Raw genomic sequence first — 20,639 nt, forward strand, 5'->3', positions numbered from 1 at the left:
GACATTGATTTTTCACTCCATTGACAAGTTGTTCTTTATATGGAGGTTTATATAAAACATGTATTTTACTGGATGAGTGGCTACAAACCATGTAGCCATGAGGGTGATCCCAAGAAAAAAGAAAGGAATAAAAAGGTTGAGCTAAATAAGCTTGCTGATGGGAACGGAAGCCATTGCACAGTACCAGCAAGAATGTGGACTTTTAAAATATTTAAACATAAAATATTTTCTTTGCTTTTATAAAATGATGTCATCTATTATTTTAAAGCGTTCATGTAGCTAAACTAGGCTCTGTACTAGTGGCTTTCAAACCAGATGGGTACAGAATGTGTCCTACAGGCAGAGGTGTGAAGGTGTGGTGGAAGGAGGCAACACATCCAGCTTTTGTCTCAATTCTTTGTGTTTTTCACCATCAGAATTTTGTCTCCGCTCTGGCAACTATGTCAATGGTGGAAGATTCAGTTTGGACGCAGTAAGCAGCCAGGGAAACATAGCTAGGCAGGGACACAGGGCAAGGAACAGCTGCGGGACAGCAGTGTGGAAGGTCCAGGGGTCTAACAGAACAGAATCTCTTTCTGTTGGAGGATGAGATGCAGGGACTAGGGGTATACAGCTGGTGAAAAGTTTGTATGGAATGATACACTCCAGAGTGCTGAGGTTCAGAACAAGCAGAAAGTAGTTGCTCATACATTTATGTGGGAGTGACACATGGAAAATCTCCTGGAGTATTACAGGAAAGATAGAGGAAAGCCCATTCTAAAAGGTCTGGGAATCACAGTTACATACTTAAGAATTTTACCTGCATAAACTGAAGAGAAGCTTCAAAGTCCTCCACAGGATACATCTTAATTCGAAAGAATTTCATTCCCATTATAAGACTGATAATGCTTTGAATGACATATGGGCTTTGTTCTTTATGCCGTAACTCTTTTAACTCTGCCATAAACTTCTTCTTTACAGCAGGAAATCTATGAATTCACATCAGTTAGTACAAAATACTACACATTAATTTTTGAAAGGTATTGTAAGGTATATAAATGCGGAAAAATGTAAAGATGACTCAACTTTGGTTATAATATACCGTTTCAGTGAGTAAATGAATGGATTTCTTTTTGTTTAGTTTTTTTCCCACTTCTGATAAATTCAGAAAAGAAAGCAAAGCATACAGCCTGATCTTAGTTCCTTTAGATAATCACATCTTTCAAATTATTTTCTTACCATGCCTCTCTTTTACATAAGAAGTAACAATATCATTAGAGTAACACCCTTACATGTTTTTAAAAAAACAAGGTGAAAGATAGTTTTCTTGCAAGTACATGCAATGTTTTCAAAAGAAAATGCTTAAATGATAACCACAAAAATATTCAGATAGGCTGTTCCTCCCTTCAGATATTTTTTTTTTTCTCACAGCCATCACAGTAACACTTTAGCATTAACTACAAGAACCTGGGATGGAAAAGCCTGTGACAATTTTTGATCTCCCCCACAAATGTATTGCAGTTGTCTTTTGAGACACACTGTCCATAACAATAACATATAGGAAGATCATCCCACAGGACCTCCTATCCTTTTTGAGACAAAAGGAAAAGAATGTCATTTTCACGGGCAAGTGCAGCATGTAACAACCTTTTTTTATCGCCTCTGACAGAGAACACAGGAGAGTGGAAAGAAACAGGTTGGCAGGAAGAAGCCCATAAGCAGCAGTAACATCTCAGCAAGGCCCTTCAGAATTGAAGAAGAAAAGGAGGTATGGGGATAACAAAAAAAAATATGGAGAACAGGTATATCTTTGATAGTCAACATGAAGCTTTGGATCCAGATGTCACTTCCACTTTTGCCTTTGGCCCAGCCAATTTAGAAGCCCAGGTAAGACCTTAGCTGAAGTCTGTGAAAGTTGTGTGATTTTCTGGAACTCAAATGTTTCAGCTACATCAACCTAAATTGACTGGTTTTGTAAAGCCAGACTCACCCTCAGCAACACCAAGAAGTCAGGAGACAGAGATCACTGTGTTGGGGCAGTAAATTTCACTCTCTGCTTAGTTTGTGGTGTAAGCGTATGGTAGGATGTTGTATTGGGTACATGAGTTTCTGAATCTGTCTGCTTCCAGATTCAAAATTTCAGACCTGGTCCACAAAGTGGTTTATGTCATCTGCTCTAAGAAGTGCAGGATGAAGGACTTGGAAGCATTTGCATTAAGTTCTGAACTGAAATAATTGCAGAGAAACTTAAAAATGTTCCTGTGTTGGAGGATAGGCATTTTTTGGTTTGTCTAGCTAGAGAAAAAATACCATACAGAAAAACATTAATTAAAATACCTATCTTCAGCCCTTTGAGCTTTCCACAGATGTCACTGCTGAGATAAGTAAAACAATGCTGCTGTAGTCAAGTTGAATTTACTCAGTATCACTAGACTAGATGCAGAAAGCCTGTGACTCCCTACAGTTCTATGCTCTAGAACACCTGGATGAATAGAGGCCAGTAAGCTAAAATTATTTATTCCTACACTGCCTTTTAAGAAAGTGAGAAAATCAGAAAATTCACATGCTAAGTAAGTAGAACTTCTTAGATTATGCGGGAAATATGATATTCAGTTTTGCTTACTTTGCTTGAGCTAGAACACCTATTACTTCCGCATACAAATCCGCAACAATGTGCATATTTCCAGTGTTAGGACCAAGGTACCTAGGAAGAGACAAGAAAGAATTTTTGGCTGAGAAAGCATCCTGCTTAAACCACTGCTATTAAAAAATTAAGAAAGTAAATATTTTCATAGAATTTTTTGTATGAAAAAGAGCCTTACCCTTCTTTGTACTTAAAGTGCTTGAAAGCCAAGTTAATAACATCATTTACCAAACTGTCTATTACAGGATGAAGTGGAATCTGAAAACACAAAATAAAACATAACAAGCACACACATATATTACATTTCATGCTGTATACCTTAGTGCTAGTATTACTCATCGGTATCTCCCATACAGAAATACGGTATCAGCTGAAACAGCATCTAGGTAACAAAACGGCTGAAATGAGCCAGGCATTTAAATTTTGCTTAGTATTGAAGAGAAACACTTGAGCTCCAAAGACTTGGCAAAGTCAAGTCTGTATGAGCACAGAATATTATGTATAGTAGAGGTGCAAGAAAGACAGCAATGAACACGTGTAGGATGTATCTCTTGTTTTTATGAGATTCTTAAAGATGGAAATAAGAAAGAAGAATCCTAAAATTCAGTTGTATTGGTAATTTCCATCATTTATTAGTTAATGGATAATTCAAGAACTCCATACCTGTTTCAAAACTTCTATTAATACTAAAGAAAAAATAAAATCAATAGCCAGATCTCTTCTCTCCATTAAATAGTCCCTCTGCTGTTCATCACTGCAAAATCAAACCAAGAAACACAGTATTTAGGAGATATATCATAATTTGTATTATATGCCTTCTTCAATTACACAAATACATTTAACAGGGGATTGTGTTCTACTTTTTAAACAGCAGTCCAGCACTTCAGAAAGTAACGCACTAATATGCTCTTAAAATCTGAGATAAATAGACCTAATCTAACTTGTTACTTTCAATTTCTCTCAAATGTTTATATGTCATGCTTCGTTGCCTCCTTCTTTTTTACAGTTTAAGATCAACACAAAACTTTTTCAAGAAAAAAACCCAAAACAAAAACAAGGAAGCTTTTGGATTCTATATTCTAACAAATGGATTTCATTTCAATTTCCTTGCTGACAGCACCATTTAGACAGTTCTCACACTTTGGAGGTGAACGTAATTAACTATTTTGTGCTATCACATTCATATTTAGACTTCTGACAGATTTTGAAAAATGCCTTAGAAGTACTGATGGAGAAATCATAACCAAACTACATTCTCTTTTTAAAACTGTTTCACTGTTATTTTTTTAACTTTGGCATCAGATGTCAAACATTCAAATGTGCAGGTTGCTGAAGCTGAACCCACAGAACACTGGACTCACTACTCTTTAATTAGGATGTAGGGAAAGGTGCAGTGATGTGGGATCATCAGCTTCTCTCTCAAACATTCCATCTTTTGAGGGAGAAACAAGGAGTGGGATAGCACTAAAGATCAAAGTTTTTCAAACTCCAGGTTTGAAACCTTGTGCAGAAGAACCAAGAGGAATAAATCTCTGAGGTGCATAGCCTGCAAAAAACATACAAAAAGTATCCATTTGGATCACCTGATTACAGTTTCAAACTGTACTGAAAAGATAACATGAAATACATATTACTTTTTTGTAAAATTAAACGTTAGAGACAACTCTGCTGTCCATTTGAAGAAGTTACCACTGATTTCAGTGAGATTTTTGTTTGCATAAATTCAACACAATTCTTACCAACTTTAAGAACTTTAGTGATTTCAATTGTACATATGTGCTTGTAATAAAACACGCATTTAAGAGTTCTGCTTGATCAGCAATGAAATAAATGACACACATTTTGTTTATCTTGGTTTCACATTAACTGGAGAAAGGACTGGTTCTACGTCCTTTCTGTAACTTTGTCAATTGATAGAATGGCCTTCATTCACTGCTAAGCTGACTTTCAACTAGATTTTGGGTGGAGCTCCTGAAGACATCTATTTATGAGCAGGTGGTCCTGCAACAAGTCAAGAGAAACAGGCACTTCAAGGCAAGGATTAATCTCATCCAGGCCTTCATATTGCCTAATTCTACTGATATGAAGAGTTTGGAAGATTCTTATTCAGGTTCATGCCTACCTTGATATTTAACCTAGCTCCTACCCTTCATTTCAGCAACTGTTGCCTTCAGTAGTTACTGGATTATAATGTAATACTAATACGAAAAATTGCCTATGCATTTCCAAACATCAGCTCTGCCCGTGCTGATTCTCCTGCTGCTTCACTGAAGTGTAAAGGTAGTACCAAAGTATTCAGAAAAAAATATAAGCGTGAAGAAAATAATTGTACCTTACTGTCAGATCTCGATATAAAACAAGACCAATGTGTTGCCTTATTACTAAGGAACTACTGATATCATAAGAGACAAATAAATTTGTTTGGGGGACTTTATTTTTGTATGCTTGTTTGTTTCAAGATCTAAGTCAATGTTGCTAAAGCTCTTTGATTCACAAATTATTGGATTGAGGATAGGTGTATGTGAAATTTGTATGACTAAGCAGAAAGCTATATAAAAAATTCAGAGTGTCACAGAACTATTGCCTCCTCACATGGGTAAAGACAACAAACATAGCTTACACAAACCACTATTTAAATGACATTATAGCATTCGAAACAGCAGTAAGGAACTGTCTGAACTATCAGGACCATAATTCTAAAGACACAATTACTCCATCCATCTAGAAGCTGAGATAAGAGTTCCAGGAACAAGCAGAAAAATATTACAACAACTTTCAAGCAACTGTAACCTCACAAAAGCTGACTGGTGAAATCTTAATACATTCTACCTTAGAATCTGTCAATAATGTATGTATGCATGTTCAAAATCATACCTTTTTGATTTAGTGCTTGTTCTTGGTCTGTACTCATGAGATTCATCTTCTATGCCATTCTGTCTTTTATACCAATCAAACAAAGTGCGCAGGATAGAGGGCAGACAATATTCTGAAAGTGAGCTCATTGAGCTTATTACCTATGGGGAAAATACAAGTCAACAAATCAACTGGTATTCAAGTTTCTCCTCCTCCTTAAAAAAAAAAAAAAAAAAAAACAAAACTAATTCAATGGTTACACATGTTCTTTATTGTTTTCATCTCATGTTTGAGACCCATGGTACAAGCAGTAACTTAATATTCTGCACTTCCTATTGCAACATAAGTAGAAATACAATGGGTTGTATGCTGACAGCGTCTTTCCATTGATGATACTAAAAGTGCACTAAAATTGTGTATCGCATCTCACAACTTGCCAGAAAACTATCTAGTTTTTCAAGGGGTTTATTTTAATTTGTTACCACAATTTTGATCTGAGTTTGAGCACATTATAAGGAAAGAAAAAGCGATGAATCAGAGGTACTGTCTTCATGGGTTACATCCGACTGCTGGATGCTGATCCACCCATTCTCAGAATACACTGAGAAACCCTACAAGCTCTGCAATAATCTTAATCAACTGAATATGCAGATGCATCTGTCTTACTATTAGGCTAACAAACATGGTAACTTAGATTTCTCTTTTATGTATAGGAAAATATTTGCAGTTTTCTGGGTCTTTATTCCTTAAATGTTACTGATTTAGCAGCTCTAGTGGCATACTGGAAAGGAAGACTACTGCTCAGTATAAACTGTGTCACCAATTACAGAAATGTTACTGAACATGTAACTAATTAACTGTGACTTAAACTTCCTATTACAGGAAATCATAAACCTGCAAAACATGAAAAGATAAAAGCTGCGGTGAAAAAACTTCCATTATCTTACAAGAGGATTATATGTCTATTGCAACTGAATGTTCACAGCTACAGCATTTGTGTACATTCTAAGAAAACAGAAAATGACTATTTAAAATAGGAATAAACTACTGATCTGAAGATTTGTCACCACCTCAAGATCATGCAGGGCTTGATCCTGTGAAAAGCTGAGTAACAGGAGCAAAGTGCTGAAGTATGTAGTTCATGTCAAGTACACTGATTACGTGATTAACTTTGTCAGGATTATCCACCTGCTTAAATTTAAACCAGCACATTTCAGTGCTTGTGGAACAACAGCAGATTTTAATGTCTCATATAAGACCAAGCTTGTGTGAACTCTGTGACTAAGAGCAAAACTGCAAGACCGAGCACCTTACATGCAATTCCCAAATGTTACTAAAACCTTAAACGAGAACTTTTGTGGATGACAGTTACACCAATAACTCTGATCTCTTTTCGTTTTCCAGCCTCAGAATTTAATTAAGTCACAGTGATGTTGTGACTCTAAAGTTAATGAGACAATTTGGGGATAAAGTATTATTATTGTTCAGGTATTATGGCCTAAAATAAAACATGAAGCATTACAAAGCTATAACAACTGCCCCTGTAAAAATAAATTTCCATAAAAGTAGTATTTTAGGAAAGCTTTCAATCCAGTGTTTCCCATGTATTTTATTACCTGAAATACAAAACAAGTTGCTGTGGAGTATGGCATTAAGGCACTGCTTGCAGAAGTGACAGGAGGCCTTTCATGAAGAATTACTTCAGCAACCCAGGCTCAATTATATGAAAGCCTTCAAGCGTAAGACTTCAGATAAATACTTAGAAGACATGAATAACTAGTGTCAGTGCAAACTAACCACTACCAAGTCAGAATGCTTAGACATTTCAATGACTTCTCTATTGTTTTCCTACAGTTTTTCTGAAGCTGGTGCAACAATGGTTAATTATGAGAAGCAGTGAGAAAGGGTTTGCTGGGCAAGGCTAGAACAGAATCACAGAATCATAGAATAGTTTGAGATGGAAGGGACCTTTAAGGGTCATCCAGTCCAACCCCCCCTGCAGTGAGCAGGGACATCTTCAACTAGGTCAGGTTGCTCAGAGCCCCGTCCAACCTGACCTTGAATGTTTCCAGGGATGGGGCACCTACCACTTCTCTGGGCAACCTGTTCCAGTGTTTCACCGGCCTCAATGTAAAAAAAATTTTCTTCCTTATATCCAGTCTGAACCTACCTTTTTTAGTTTAAAACCATTACCCTTGTCCTGACACTACAGGCCCTACTAAAATAGATCTAATTATCTTTTAAGAGATCACAATATTTAACTGCAAGTCAAAAGTTGTTTCAATCAGGTCTGCCTGCACATTTACTAACATGGTCATCAATGTTCTTCTCTAAATCCCAGCTACTCAATTTCACTCACCACAAAAAGTCAAAGTGATTCCTGTTAAATGTCCTCAAGCCATACTTTCTCTGCTGAATTTACAGTGTATGTCTTTAGTGGTGATAAAAGGTCAGTATAGGTTTTTTAAAAATCTTTCTGTCATTGCACTTTTAAGACAGGAAGGAAGGGTGGACTGGGCAAAGACCTGGCTCCCAGGGAACAGGAAGGGAGGGAAGTCTAGCCAGTGTGTTGGTTACTCAACCCTTTCATTTACTGGAAGTAAGTCCAGGAGTGAGATGAATTCTAGCTCTGTGCTGCTCCTGAAAGGGAGTGCACAGATGTACAAATATGTCCTTGTTGGACAAACGATCATGTTCTCCTATCATAAATGAACTACCTACTGTATAGCTTAAGGGTAAGAAAACTGCACAAGTAGGGAGCTGTTTAAAACTTGTGTTCACAGAGCATTAAATATACTTTATGTAAAGGCTTAATATTTATTTTGGACTAATATATAAGAGTAAATTTAATGAAATTCTGCTCAGATAGTTTGCTACAGTTATACACTTTCATAAAGTCTTGCTATATTGTCAAAATGCAAATATAAGAAATGTTTTTACTGACAGCAGATAGATGCTGATTACTTTTTGTATTTCACATATGAATTTCTATGTGCTTTAACAGCAAACATATTCAAAACTGCATTCAATTTCCAACAGTATCATTAATTTCTTGGGTCTGCATTTTTTTCCTATACCATATATTTCATATGTATGCTAAATGTGCATTTTATTGCTGTTTTAATAATGCAGAATTGCAGTATTCATTTTTGCATAGGGTTGGTTTATTTTTTTTAATCTATTATTTGCACAGTGTCTGCATATTCCGTATTCAAATTGTTCTTGTGTAGACTGCAAATAATGGACATTAGGGGTGAGATTTTATACTTTCTATCAACGCTACTGAAAGCAGAATTTGATAAATGTTGTGTATCTGTAGCCATGCAATAATGTCCTCCCTTTATTCAATGCTTTTTCCACTTAACGCATGTCTATAACAAAGCCCCATAATTACAAACAATACAGATTCAAGGAAAGTAACAGCTGCAATGAAATCCTTGGTCCATGAAATCAACAGCAAAACTGTCATGGACCTCAATAAGACCAGGATTTCATAAGCAATATATGAAATTAAGGAGATAAAGTTAACAGTTTCTATTCCTAATACTCTAGACTGGGGCAGGGGGAAGGTGGAGAGCTGAACTGCCCCAAGCTCTAATCAAAGAAGCTACATGCTCTAATTCTGTTGGACCCTTTGAGACAAAGCATTTCTTTTCTGCTAATGACCGATTTCCAGACAAGTCAACTCTAATTGAAAAATCTGTAAAATGAAACATTAGGAGCAAGTTTTACATTTGCATTTGTGTAGATCTCCTTTCATCCACATCTTTGTTCTAAGCATTTTTTTGGACAGTGCTATGAAGTTAAATCTCCCTGGCAATGGTTAAAACTGGTAACTATTAAGCTGGACTCACTAGTTTTCATTTATGACCTTGGGTTTTGTAAGGAAAAAAACTGGAGTTTTTAATACCCTAGTTTTATAAATGGGGAATTTCACCAAGCTTGCTTATAAATTAGCACTGTTTATAGCTATTTTACTACCAGGATAACAGTTTACATGAAAACCCATTTATTTCTAGTGTGCAGCAAGTTCAGTTATGAATGTGTTATCTTTAATTTTGCCTTCAGATTTACTTCTTTACACATTGCTTGAACGTGAACTTCTGATCAGGAGCCAAGGTTGTTCTATGACCTCATCACCACCATTTCTTATACTTCCTGTATGATGTGCCCTTCTGCTGGTGAAGGACAATGCGCAAAAAGCAGGGAAAGGGAAAACATAAAAGGGTCTAACTCCAGTGCTACTGCAATGATTATGACACTGTTATTTACTTACTACATCTAACAAATGTAATATTGGATGGGAATAATTATCAGTATGTCATTTACCACATCTAGGTTGTTATGAAAAAGGGACACTTCATCATTAGTATTTTGCTTAGTGTCTTATTTATGTATAATTGTATTTTCCACATTTTTTATTATTTTTATTTTCCTTTTTTTACCTTGACCCATTTTTTGTTTCCATCTCCTGAAAGTATATAAAACATTAAATGTTTTAGCTTTCCAATCTGTATTCTTCAATTTAGTGCACTTCTAAGAAGAGAGTAGTATAATTAAAATAAGCACAAATTTTTGTGCAGTTTATGCTGAAACTCTGCAACAGGCACCTCATACTGACAGTTTCATATGAAAACTAAGCCATGCTGTTAAGTTTTCACTTCCATAGTTAAAACTTTTCAATCATTTTGTATTCTCATATGGAAAAATGTTTGCAGGTTCATCCAAGATTACACAGTTCCCTTCTGCCTCCAGTGTTGTCAGTTCATAGAACATTTATATACCTTGTTAAGAACAGCAGATACTTCAGTAGGGGCTGAGAAAGACTAATAAAAATGTGTCTTTGGGTAAGGATAAGCCTCTTGGATAATTATGGGTATTTTCACCCTAGCTTTTGATCTTTCCATGTACTGCAACTTTATGGTTTCCTGTAATAGAAAGTTAAGTCATAGTTCAGTAGTCCAATGTTTAATAACATCTCTGTAATCTGGGACACAGAGCATCCTAATGCTAGAGCAGTATTGCTCTTTGCCAACAGATAACTAGAGTTGTCTAATCAAAAACTTATAAACATAATTTTAAATATACTATAAAGATATACAAAACCATATGAAAAAACTACATAATTTTCTGTATATTTATATACATGCACACCTACAACCTTTACACAGTCAGTGTAAGGAACCCAGTTTGTAAGGCTAATGGTGAGACATTCTGCAAGTCAGGATAAGTAAGATTACTTCATACATTGCTCAAGCCACTGTTATGATTTTCAGGAGGGTGATGCAATTGGCAGCCAGACAGAGCCCACAGGACAATACTGTCTGCCTAACAGGAGGCACTGACACTACATCCACATGGAAAGAAACTGCTCGGCCTGTGTATAGCTAGGTCCCTAGACGCTGGATCCATCACCGCCATAACAACCAGCATTCCTAAAATGTATTTGAGAATGGGCAGGGAAAAATGCAGGTTCTCAGAGAGCCAAAGGTAAAGCTGTTTAGGGGAAGTAAGCAGTGCTTTCATACCTGTTTTAAATGGTTCAGGGGTGTCAATGCTAAACTTGATGCTGATTATTCTGGGTAGCTAAAGTTCCATTCTGCTCATCGTTAAGTTACTGTAAAGGGGCATTTTTTGGATGTTTTTTCCCACCTCTGAAGTTGAATTGCAAAAGGCAAATTTTAAATCAGGTCACGCCTTAGTTTTGGTGCTTTTTAATTTACAGTTAGAGGATGCAGCTCAGATCTTTTAAAGTGACTAGTGACCTGGTCACTTCAGCATCACCTATCAATTTCATTCAAATTGAACAGAGATAATTTTGATAAAGTCAAAAAAAGAAAATAAGGTTCCTTTGGCAGAGTGTCACTTCTGATGCCTTAAAATTGAAAGTCAAAATTGTTAGACACCCCTTGAAAACGTTTGTTCATGAGGGTTCTCCAAGTTTTCTTTCTTGGTTTCTGTAGTAAAAATGTTAGGAATGTCATGTGTGTGCCCTTTCCTGTTTTTGCTAGATGACTTTATGTGTTTCAGGAATAAACACCAAACTTTTCCACCATACCTGAAAGGGAGAAGCAAGGGATTATCAACCTGGACTTACATTAACCCACAGACTCTTTAAATATTTGAGTTAACTTAAAGAAGAAAACTTAAATGGTTTGATTTAAAAGCACATGTCCTCTTACTTGGATTTTAGTATCATGTGGAATCATGATCTTCAGAATTTTCCAGGTAGACCACACCTTCATCTTTAATGTCAGCAAAATTATTCATACTTTCATGACAACTTTATAATACTGACATGTTATCATTTGCAAAGCAGCTTTGTAATACTGAGATGTACTGACCTAATCTACTGAGTCAAACGTGCCAAGAAACACTTTTTGCTCCATCTTCCTGCCTCTACTGTAGCTGAGTTCTATCAAATCTCTACAGTGTATTACAAAATTTTAAATGAAAATCTAACTACAATTTAGCCAAACTAGAATTATTTTGGTAAGTATGAACTATGTTCTTGAAAACAGGCTCATTAGCCAGTTTCAGGTCCCATCTCCCAAACAAAGGCATACCACAATGCCAGGAGAACTAAACTCTCAAAATGATCATGCTGTTCAAGCAGATAACAATGTGAAACCTGGAAAGGGAAACATTCCCAACAACTGAGGCTGAGGCAGACTGATAGTCTGAACATTTCAATCTGAATAGTTCGGAAAATTTCAAGGCACTGAAAACAAGGTTTTCTGACAAGACATCTAAGGCACACTCAGCTTTATTTGTCCGTCAACTCTACACAAAGGTAGGACTTTAGTCCAGTTAGAAATACATGCAAATGTTGTGTATAGCAAAATTCGCCTTTGTTTTTTGTTTGCATCTGTTTTTTTCCTGCCAGCATTCAGAGTAAATTGCTACGGTTGTAAATATGCAGTTGCTTTACTCCAGGAAGCATTGGCTGTTCTCATTAATTGATCTTGACTTAATTGTTTGATTTTCTGTCTATTTACCAATAACTAGGAGAAGCGTTAAGTCTTCTAATTCTTCCTTGTAAAGGGCCACAATTTGCTTAACCATGAATATTTAATCAAATCATGGCCACCCATTACGTGTTTGTTTAATACACTGCAGGAACTGTATCACAAGGTTTGCATATGGGTGGCTTATTTTGTTTTTCTTTCCCATTTGTGTTTGACACCCTTCCCACAGGAAGGAAAAAAAAATATATATAAAATTTAAGTCAGAATACCACAAAAAGTTTCATTAGGCAGGTAGGGAGTACTCATAAAGCAGTCTCCTTTAGCCTACAGTGGCTGGCTCCCCTGTGGGGTCTCTCTGCGGTCAGCAAGGCGGACAGGGATGCACAAGTCCTACCGTTCATCTCCTGCTCTGAACAGCCCTCCATGCAGGCTAGTCCTTCCCAAAAAGCAGCTACAGAACCGCCTAGAGAGCGTAACTTTGCCAAGCTAAAATTATGAAGTGAGCCTTTGTGAATGCCAGTGGGGTCTCACAAGGCATCCTTGCTTCTGGTGCAATGCCCTAGAAAGCACGATAAATGTGTTAAATTCGTGTGAGGTTCTAAAGTCCTACTATACCTACCTCCTCTCTCAAAGTTAAGTTAATCATTATGGTACTTGCAGCTTATGGCATTAGCCTCAGTTGTTTTCAGTGTTGTTGCTGTTGCTGCTGCTTCTGTCTCTCTGTCCTGTATTTCTGGCATGGTTGGCCGCACGCTGGTGTGGGCAGCCATGGAGATAGAAGCAATGGTGACAACAATGGCAGCTGAGGCAGGAATAGTGGAGCAGCAGCAAACCTTGTTGCTTATGATACACCTTCAGTTTATCCTTCCTCTGCTGGGAGTGAGTTTTGTGAGTTCTGGCATCCTTAATGCAAGTTAAACGCTTTAGCACCTATCCTTCTCTATTTCAAAATAGGTTACTTAAGTAGGAATTTTTTGTAGATTCTTTTTTTAAAGGAAGACTGTTGACAAAACCTCATTCTCTTATATCATTAAAAAGTGTGTATATTGCTGTTGGTTTTATTTTTATACTTGTTCCATTTCCCTCACATAATAGATTTATTAATTTAATGCCAGATATAAATTCCATTTTATTAATTACATTTTTGTTGTTTTATTAAATGAAATCTAATTAATTACATACATTCTATTTCAGTTTTTTATTCTTTTTTCCTGCCAATCATTTTTCTCTAATTATTATTTACCTTGTCATATATAGGCATTGACTCTAAACAACTGAATTTATGCTTAATTTTAAATACAACAGGTTGGCTTAGCCTATGTGAAGGGTAGAGCGCATGTAAATCATGCTCGGTCACAGCTACAGAGACAAAGCAGACTGATGGGACTAACAGCAATGACAATGATCCTAAAGGCCCTGATAACCATATGAGAAACCCCATAACAGAAAGACTGGGGGCTGTGCACCTGTTTCAAAACCAGATATTCTGAAAAGATACAAAGTTTGGTTCTAAATCTCCATCAGGGAAAACAGCCAGGAAATAATATGCATTTGCCTAATATACTATAAAAAACAAGAAATTCTATGGCAAAAAAATACTGAGCTTGAAAACACTGCAAAAATCCTCCTAATTTAAACCCAAGAATGGTTAGGCAAAGCACTCATCACTTGACTAGAGAGATATTACTTTTGAAGTATGCAATGATAAGGACACTAGATTGCCTTCTAAGTATTTGTCTTCTAGCCTGAGGAATGGAACTAATGTAATTTCAAGTGTCTTACTTGATCAAACTGGGGGTCTTCTCCTCGTTGCAGAGATTTGGTCAGTGGCTTCTCCTAAGAGGAAATACAGTAAATATGTATTACTGAAAACCAATACTATGATATATTCTATCAACTCTACTATTATTTTTCCTGTTAGATTTTTACTCACATAATTTGCCTCCTGATCAGTTTCATGCTGGTGCTACCATTTGTTTCATATGCAAAGGAGACCTCTGCATAAATATGACCTAATACTGACATGATGTCTTTAGTGTCTTTCCAAGAAATAAAAGGATTAACCATCTATTACACCTGAGTTACTTGGTGCTCACACTGATGATAAATTCTTTCAAAATCATAAAAAACACCTGTTATTTCCTCTAATACAAAACCAAGGAGCTCTATTTAGGTACATGATGTACTTACCTGTTGTACTACTACCTGGCAATACAAACATGTCCATAGATACAGTGCATCACGCAGTGCATACTGAAAGAAAGTGATTTTAGAAGGATCCCATACCACAGAGTTCATTTTTAAGGAACATAATTGTGGAAGAAATTATTACTGAAAATAAAAAAAAACAACTCATTTTTGGAATGGAAGCAAATTTTCAGGACACATTCCCAGAGTACCTGCGAAGGCCAAGGAGAACTGCCCATCTCAGAAGGAGTACCCATGTGTGAACATCCATTTACCTTTATGGCTTTCGTGCCAAGCAGGCTCAATTACTGAGGCATGTAGAAGTACATAGTCCATTGAAAAATGCAACAGTGTACAAAACCTGAATCTCCTAAACCACACTGAAAATAAACAATACATGAAGGCAGACGACAGTCTGAAAAAATATGTCACCACCACAATTCTGTGCTGAATTGTACTACTGTTGCTGGTGTCTGAAATGTGCCAGTGCCTTATTCATTAGTAAATCATGCATCTTCTTCTACAGCTGCAAGATCAGGGCTCTCCCACCAGCTCAGCATGAGATTTTCTGTTCAGCTTTCAGCAAACTATTACACTCATGAGCATCTGTTAATGTATCAGGCAAAACACTGTCACTGCCAGGGGATGTGAGATGCAAAACAAAGAAATCTGTAAAGCTGCTGAGATAATGGAATGGAGAGACTTGAGGCAGTCCAAAGCTTTCTATTATTTCATGTTTCTCTCTGGAGAAAGTGTTACCCAGTATAATCTGCTGACTGATTTTGAAATTAATTATGCTGATCCATTTATAATGCCAGCTGGCAAGGAGGCTGGCTGCAGGGTGACCACAGTATCCCCTGACTACCTACCAAATAGAAAAATCAACAAAATGTTTTCTACCGAGTCACTGATTTATCCAGGACAGTCGTTAATATTTTTCATTGTTATCTCTAATGTCTAAAGTGACTCCTTCAAGTGACATTAAGGCAACTATTAATTAGAACTTTATGGCAGATTATTGGTAATGAACAGACACAGTAAAACCCTTTAGCCCAGAAAGAGACAGGACACTACCCCACCTGCAGACCTCCTCAATCAGTAACTCTGTGCTACCCCACCTAATTGTGTCCATGGAGGACAATACTTCTTTTGTCTATTGTCCCACAGTGAAAAGGACAGCAGATGAACTTTCAAAAGCAGTGTTCGATTACTTTAGAAAGAAAAAGATTCCTTAAGTTTTCATGAGTCCTGGACAAATCAATGTACTGAGAATTAGTGCAGTTTAGAAAAAAACCCCAACACACAATCTTCTTTTTTTTTTTTTTAACTAAATTTCTGATTCTGTTACAAAAGACTTGTGCTACCACAGACAAGTTTTTTAAGGTCTGTTTCAGTAATGCTTTAGCATGCAGCAGTCTTGTGTTCTCATACCCGACGCTGCAATGTTTGGCTTTCACAGTAGTATCTAAAATCCTGCAGAAATGCATCCAGTGTTTCAGGCAGAAATAAGGTGTGAGATTCCTTGTCACATGTTTATCTGTAAGGTAGCACAATTAAATGAGACAAAACATGCTCTGGGAACCCAGGTCTGGAACTGCAAATCTGAAAATGTCCTAATCACCTGTCCCCTATCTCTGGAAGCACAGACACACCTCACAACTACTTGAGTTTCCAATGATGATGTTCCCCAGGGGCTGTGCTTCTGAGTTAGCGAAGATCCCCCCTCCATTTTGGCAAGGCTATACCACTCATCTCTTTCCCTCTTACAGGCAACTAGACCAGGGCTTCCCTAGCGATGGTACATTCATGGGCCATGCAAGACTTTGTCATAGCAGAAGACAGCCCTGGGATGGAGACCAGCCAAGGACACCCATCAAAACCCAGGAAGGGTGCTGCCGCCATAACTTCTCAATGTCTCTAGTCTGGGGCTTTAACTTAGGCCTTTTTCTCCCCTTCATCCCATCCTGCACCTACTGTAGCTCCTGCTGTTTCCCCTCTCCTTGCACTCCTGCCAGGCAGCAGCTGCTGCTGCAGCTGTCTCAGCCTCCTCTTCATCCCCCTGTTCGGGTTGCTGCTGTTGCTGCTTTTTCCTCGACTCTTTCCAGCTACAGCGCTGCCACTGACGCTGCCTGCCGTGACTGCAGCGACAGCTCAGCCCAGCTGGACTCAAGCTGACCCCATGAAGCCAAGTGTCTCTGCACATACCCGCTGTTCTGGGAGCGAGCTGCCCATGTCAGAGCAACTCCTTGCACCCCTGTTGCAATGAATGGCAATAACCATGGAAAATTGTATTTGGAGCTTGGAGATTTGAGAGAAGTCAAAGTAGGAGCTATTACTATTTACTTTATTCCTAATGATGAGTACTGAATAGATAATGAGCCGAATGAAGATGAAGGGTCAGATACAAATATGGTTTTTGGCATTTAAGAGCTTCTAATATATAAAAAGATGATTGCTTGCACAGTGAGGGTGACAAGTAATCATCTCGGGAAGATGCTGCTGAGTAAATTCAAAGACAGCTCAACTACACGCAAGTGCTTCAAGTGTTCTTTAAAAACAGCAGGTTTTTCTTTAGGCAATAGATAATTTCTTCTCATCTACTGTAAACAACTTGCCTATTCTATACCACTTCATTCTAATATCCTTAAAAATCTTACCATTTCATTTAATACAGCACTTTCCACATTGTTGGTATGGCAGCTACTATATAAAACATATTTATACTCATGGTAGACATTTTCATTATATACCAAAGGTTCAGGACTGGCAAAGGCAAGGTTAAAACATATATTAAAGTGAAATTGCCTCTAAATAATAGACTCCACAACAGTCTGTTTACTCTGGAGATACATTTATTTTAAAGTTTAAAAAAAAATCTTAAAAATGTTTTCCAGCCTCAAGGCACTATTTTATTTTTATTTATTTTCTTGCCCACCCAGTTCAGAAATGGCAAAGAGGCCCTTTTACATTATGAGTTGACTGTTTGAGTCTCTGTAGCTATAATACATGCTACAGAAATGTCTTCCAAATCTTGGATGAAGAGGTAGGCTGAATTTGGAGCCAAAGCCTACATCCACAAAATATGAATAAAAAAAGTTTTGATTAATCTGAAAGAGCCCGTACCTTTCTGTGCTATAAAAAACATCAGAAAATTTCAGAAGAATGGGCTCTCAATAATAACATTTCCATTTTTAATCACCAAGTTAAACATCCTTATTTCTTGTTTGAAGTGCTGCCTTCAATTGTACACTCTGTATTTGTTCATGCTGGAAACTCCCATGACATGAATACACATTAGAGATAAGCAGTAAAGATCAGCAAAGACATTTTTGCAAATAATATTTGAAACTATTGTTTTTCAATAAAACTATCTAAACTTTTTGCATCACCAATGTTTACAAACCAAAATGCTCACCTAAAAATTAATTTCCTTCCTCTGCCCCACTGCTGTTTTGAAAACATTAACAGAATAGAATAGACTATGTTGAACATGCAATGGAAAATGTGTATTTTAACACATCTACACACATCAACTAATTATAATATTTATAATTTATCTAAAAAATAACAGATCAGTCAAACCGTCTATTCACATGGGCACACTAAAACATTTCTCCAAAGACTGTTAGGTACTTTTAATGGTTAATACATTAATGCTTTTTCAGGACTGCTACACAAACATAATTGGGTAAATTTACACAGGAATAGCTCTTCTTGCCCACTTGTCACAGAACTGAGTGTTCAGGGAAACATGAAAAAAAAAGGATGTTGTGCCTATTAAGCTTCACCATGCCATGTTATAATAATATATAATGCCCCTTAGAGTTATTTCTAACCTCAGCAACTATTAGGCACATTATTCCTACTGAATTATGACAGGGTACTGTATTGACAGAGTACTGTAAACCCTATATTTTTATAAGAGCATGGAGGATAAAAGGATATTTTGATACAAAATGTAAGTTTTGCAATGCATGCTAAAAAGCAGCTACACATACTCTACTGAGTAGTCTGATAGGATGGAAGAGTTCCCTAAAAGAAACAGCAGAACCGACCTTTTCACATAAAACAGAGTAGACACAGACCACATTCATACTACAGCTACAATATATATAAAATGCATGAAGTGCAGTCTTAAGAACCAAAAAAACCCCATGTGTAATTCTTTCCTGCTTACAATGAATCATCATTATGGCAACACACACACCTCCCCTCCCCCCAGCATCTTTGTCTTACATTCTTTTCAGCAGGAAAGGAAAGTGGTGTTTTGTAAGAAAAGGTCTGCTCCAAAAATAGCTGGATCAAAGATACCAGATTTTTTATTTTGCCATTGTTTTTATATATATATATATATATATATATATATATATATAAAATATATACAGGTATTGGAAAACATATCGCTGTCAATCTTGCATTGACGTGGTGCATAGATTATTATCTGTATCATCTAGGAGAAAATGCTATGATACCTATTTGCTTGTTAAGGCTAAGCACATGCAACTTTATTCCACAGAGGCGCATGGACCCTTCAGATGCACCTGAACTACCAACTTGTTGCCTTGTGGACAGTTTGTCTGGTCCCTGCCTCCACTTCAGCTGTGTGCTCCTACCTCCTCCCTCCCGGAACGGATCAGTGCTGATCCTGCATTGGGCAGGTTCACACAGCTGAACTTACAAGTATTCACTTCTGGTTTGCCCTCTCAAAAACTGATAGAACAGTCTATGGTCCCATAAAAAAAAAGCTGTCATACTGAAAATAGCACTGGATGTCTTGGGAAATATTTTTCATCTCTTATTTACCTTTTTACTATTTGGGAATTCTCACCACCACCCTAGGAAGCCTAGTTAATTTATATCTAAGCAATTAAGAGAGCCAAGCTTTTTGACTGAAAAGCACAATTTGTTTCCTCTGATCGTCTCCCAAATGTCTCACACCTGGAACTTCTATGAAACAGGCAATTAGTGTCCTGTCAAAACCATTCTTTGCAATTCAGCAGGTCCTCATGCATAAAAATATAAATTACTGGTTCGGTGGATGACAACTGAATCTTTCATTTTCTTGCTGCTCTGCTCAGCATCAATTAGCTGCTAGATACCTCTTTTAAGAGGCTGCGTCAGTGACCATGGTACACAGATAGTAAAATAAACAGAAAATAGGATTTCCTTTATTAAACTTTGAAATTCTAAGCATACACCAAAGGAAATTCTAAAGGCAAACATAATAAAAAAGATATGATAATATAGCTTCAAGAAAACACTACAATTCTGCATAAGACAATATTAAAGACTGCAAAAACGTTAAACTGATGAACATCAAGTAATTTTGAAAAGTAAGTAAAAAAGCAATGCTAATTGTACAAGGTATTTCATATGGAGAAAAAAGACATTTCAAGTGACTACGAAATGTATGTAAAAGCATTTTACATCCCCCATAAATTTTTATTTTAGCAAACTCAGGTCAAAAACCTACTTGGTGTTATAGTTATTGCATAAAAATAATGAAAGGTGCATGTTTAGAAGACAGGCTCAGTACTATTCAGTCTATTACTTCTTCACGCAATTGCTTTTTTCTTTGTAATAGCTCTTGTTTCATTCATGTGTAAAAAGATGTGCCCAGTACTGCTGTGCTGCTGAATACAAAACTATGTATGGAAACATCAGTTCAGCTTCAAATACAGGTTTTCACTCACTGGCTCTGACTCTTGCCTCTTTGCCACCACGTCATGTACTGCTCTGACTCAGTGATAGCTTATGTCATCACATCAGGTATTACAGGCTAATTTTTGTCTGACTATCACATTGTTTTCAAAAGGCATCTTTTACCTGTGCTGTCTAGCAACAAAATTAAAATATGGGCACTCAGATATTTTGGTTATGAGAATGTTTAATCTGAAGTAACTGATGTATCAGAAAAAACAGCTAAACAAGCCAAAGAAATAACAAACATTTTCAGAATGAATACTCTACAGATGTAAATTCCAAGCAGCCTGAAGAGAGACATAAGC

The 20,639-nt window shown here is 36.9% G+C and overlaps 1 protein-coding gene across 6 annotated transcripts in view; it reads right to left on the reverse strand.

The window, feature by feature from the left end:
• Window positions 1-20,639, reverse strand: part of FRY (FRY microtubule binding protein) — a 217,443-nt gene that overhangs the window by 109,546 nt on the left and 87,258 nt on the right. For all 6 annotated transcript variants that reach the window (XM_040583936.1, XM_040583935.1, XM_040583933.1 and 3 more), the window contains exons 3-8: window positions 14,227-14,280; window positions 5,498-5,637; window positions 3,287-3,377; window positions 2,802-2,881; window positions 2,603-2,683; window positions 800-968 (exon numbers count right to left, since the gene is read on the reverse strand). In XM_040583936.1, coding sequence (XP_040439870.1) covers window positions 800-968; window positions 2,603-2,683; window positions 2,802-2,881; window positions 3,287-3,377; window positions 5,498-5,637; window positions 14,227-14,280 — 615 coding nt within the window. The remainder of the gene's footprint in view (window positions 1-799; window positions 969-2,602; window positions 2,684-2,801; window positions 2,882-3,286; window positions 3,378-5,497; window positions 5,638-14,226; window positions 14,281-20,639) is intronic.

This window comes from Falco naumanni, chromosome 2, assembly GCF_017639655.2.
Source record: "Falco naumanni isolate bFalNau1 chromosome 2, bFalNau1.pat, whole genome shotgun sequence".
In the NCBI taxonomy this organism is placed as follows: domain Eukaryota; kingdom Metazoa; phylum Chordata; class Aves; order Falconiformes; family Falconidae; genus Falco; species Falco naumanni.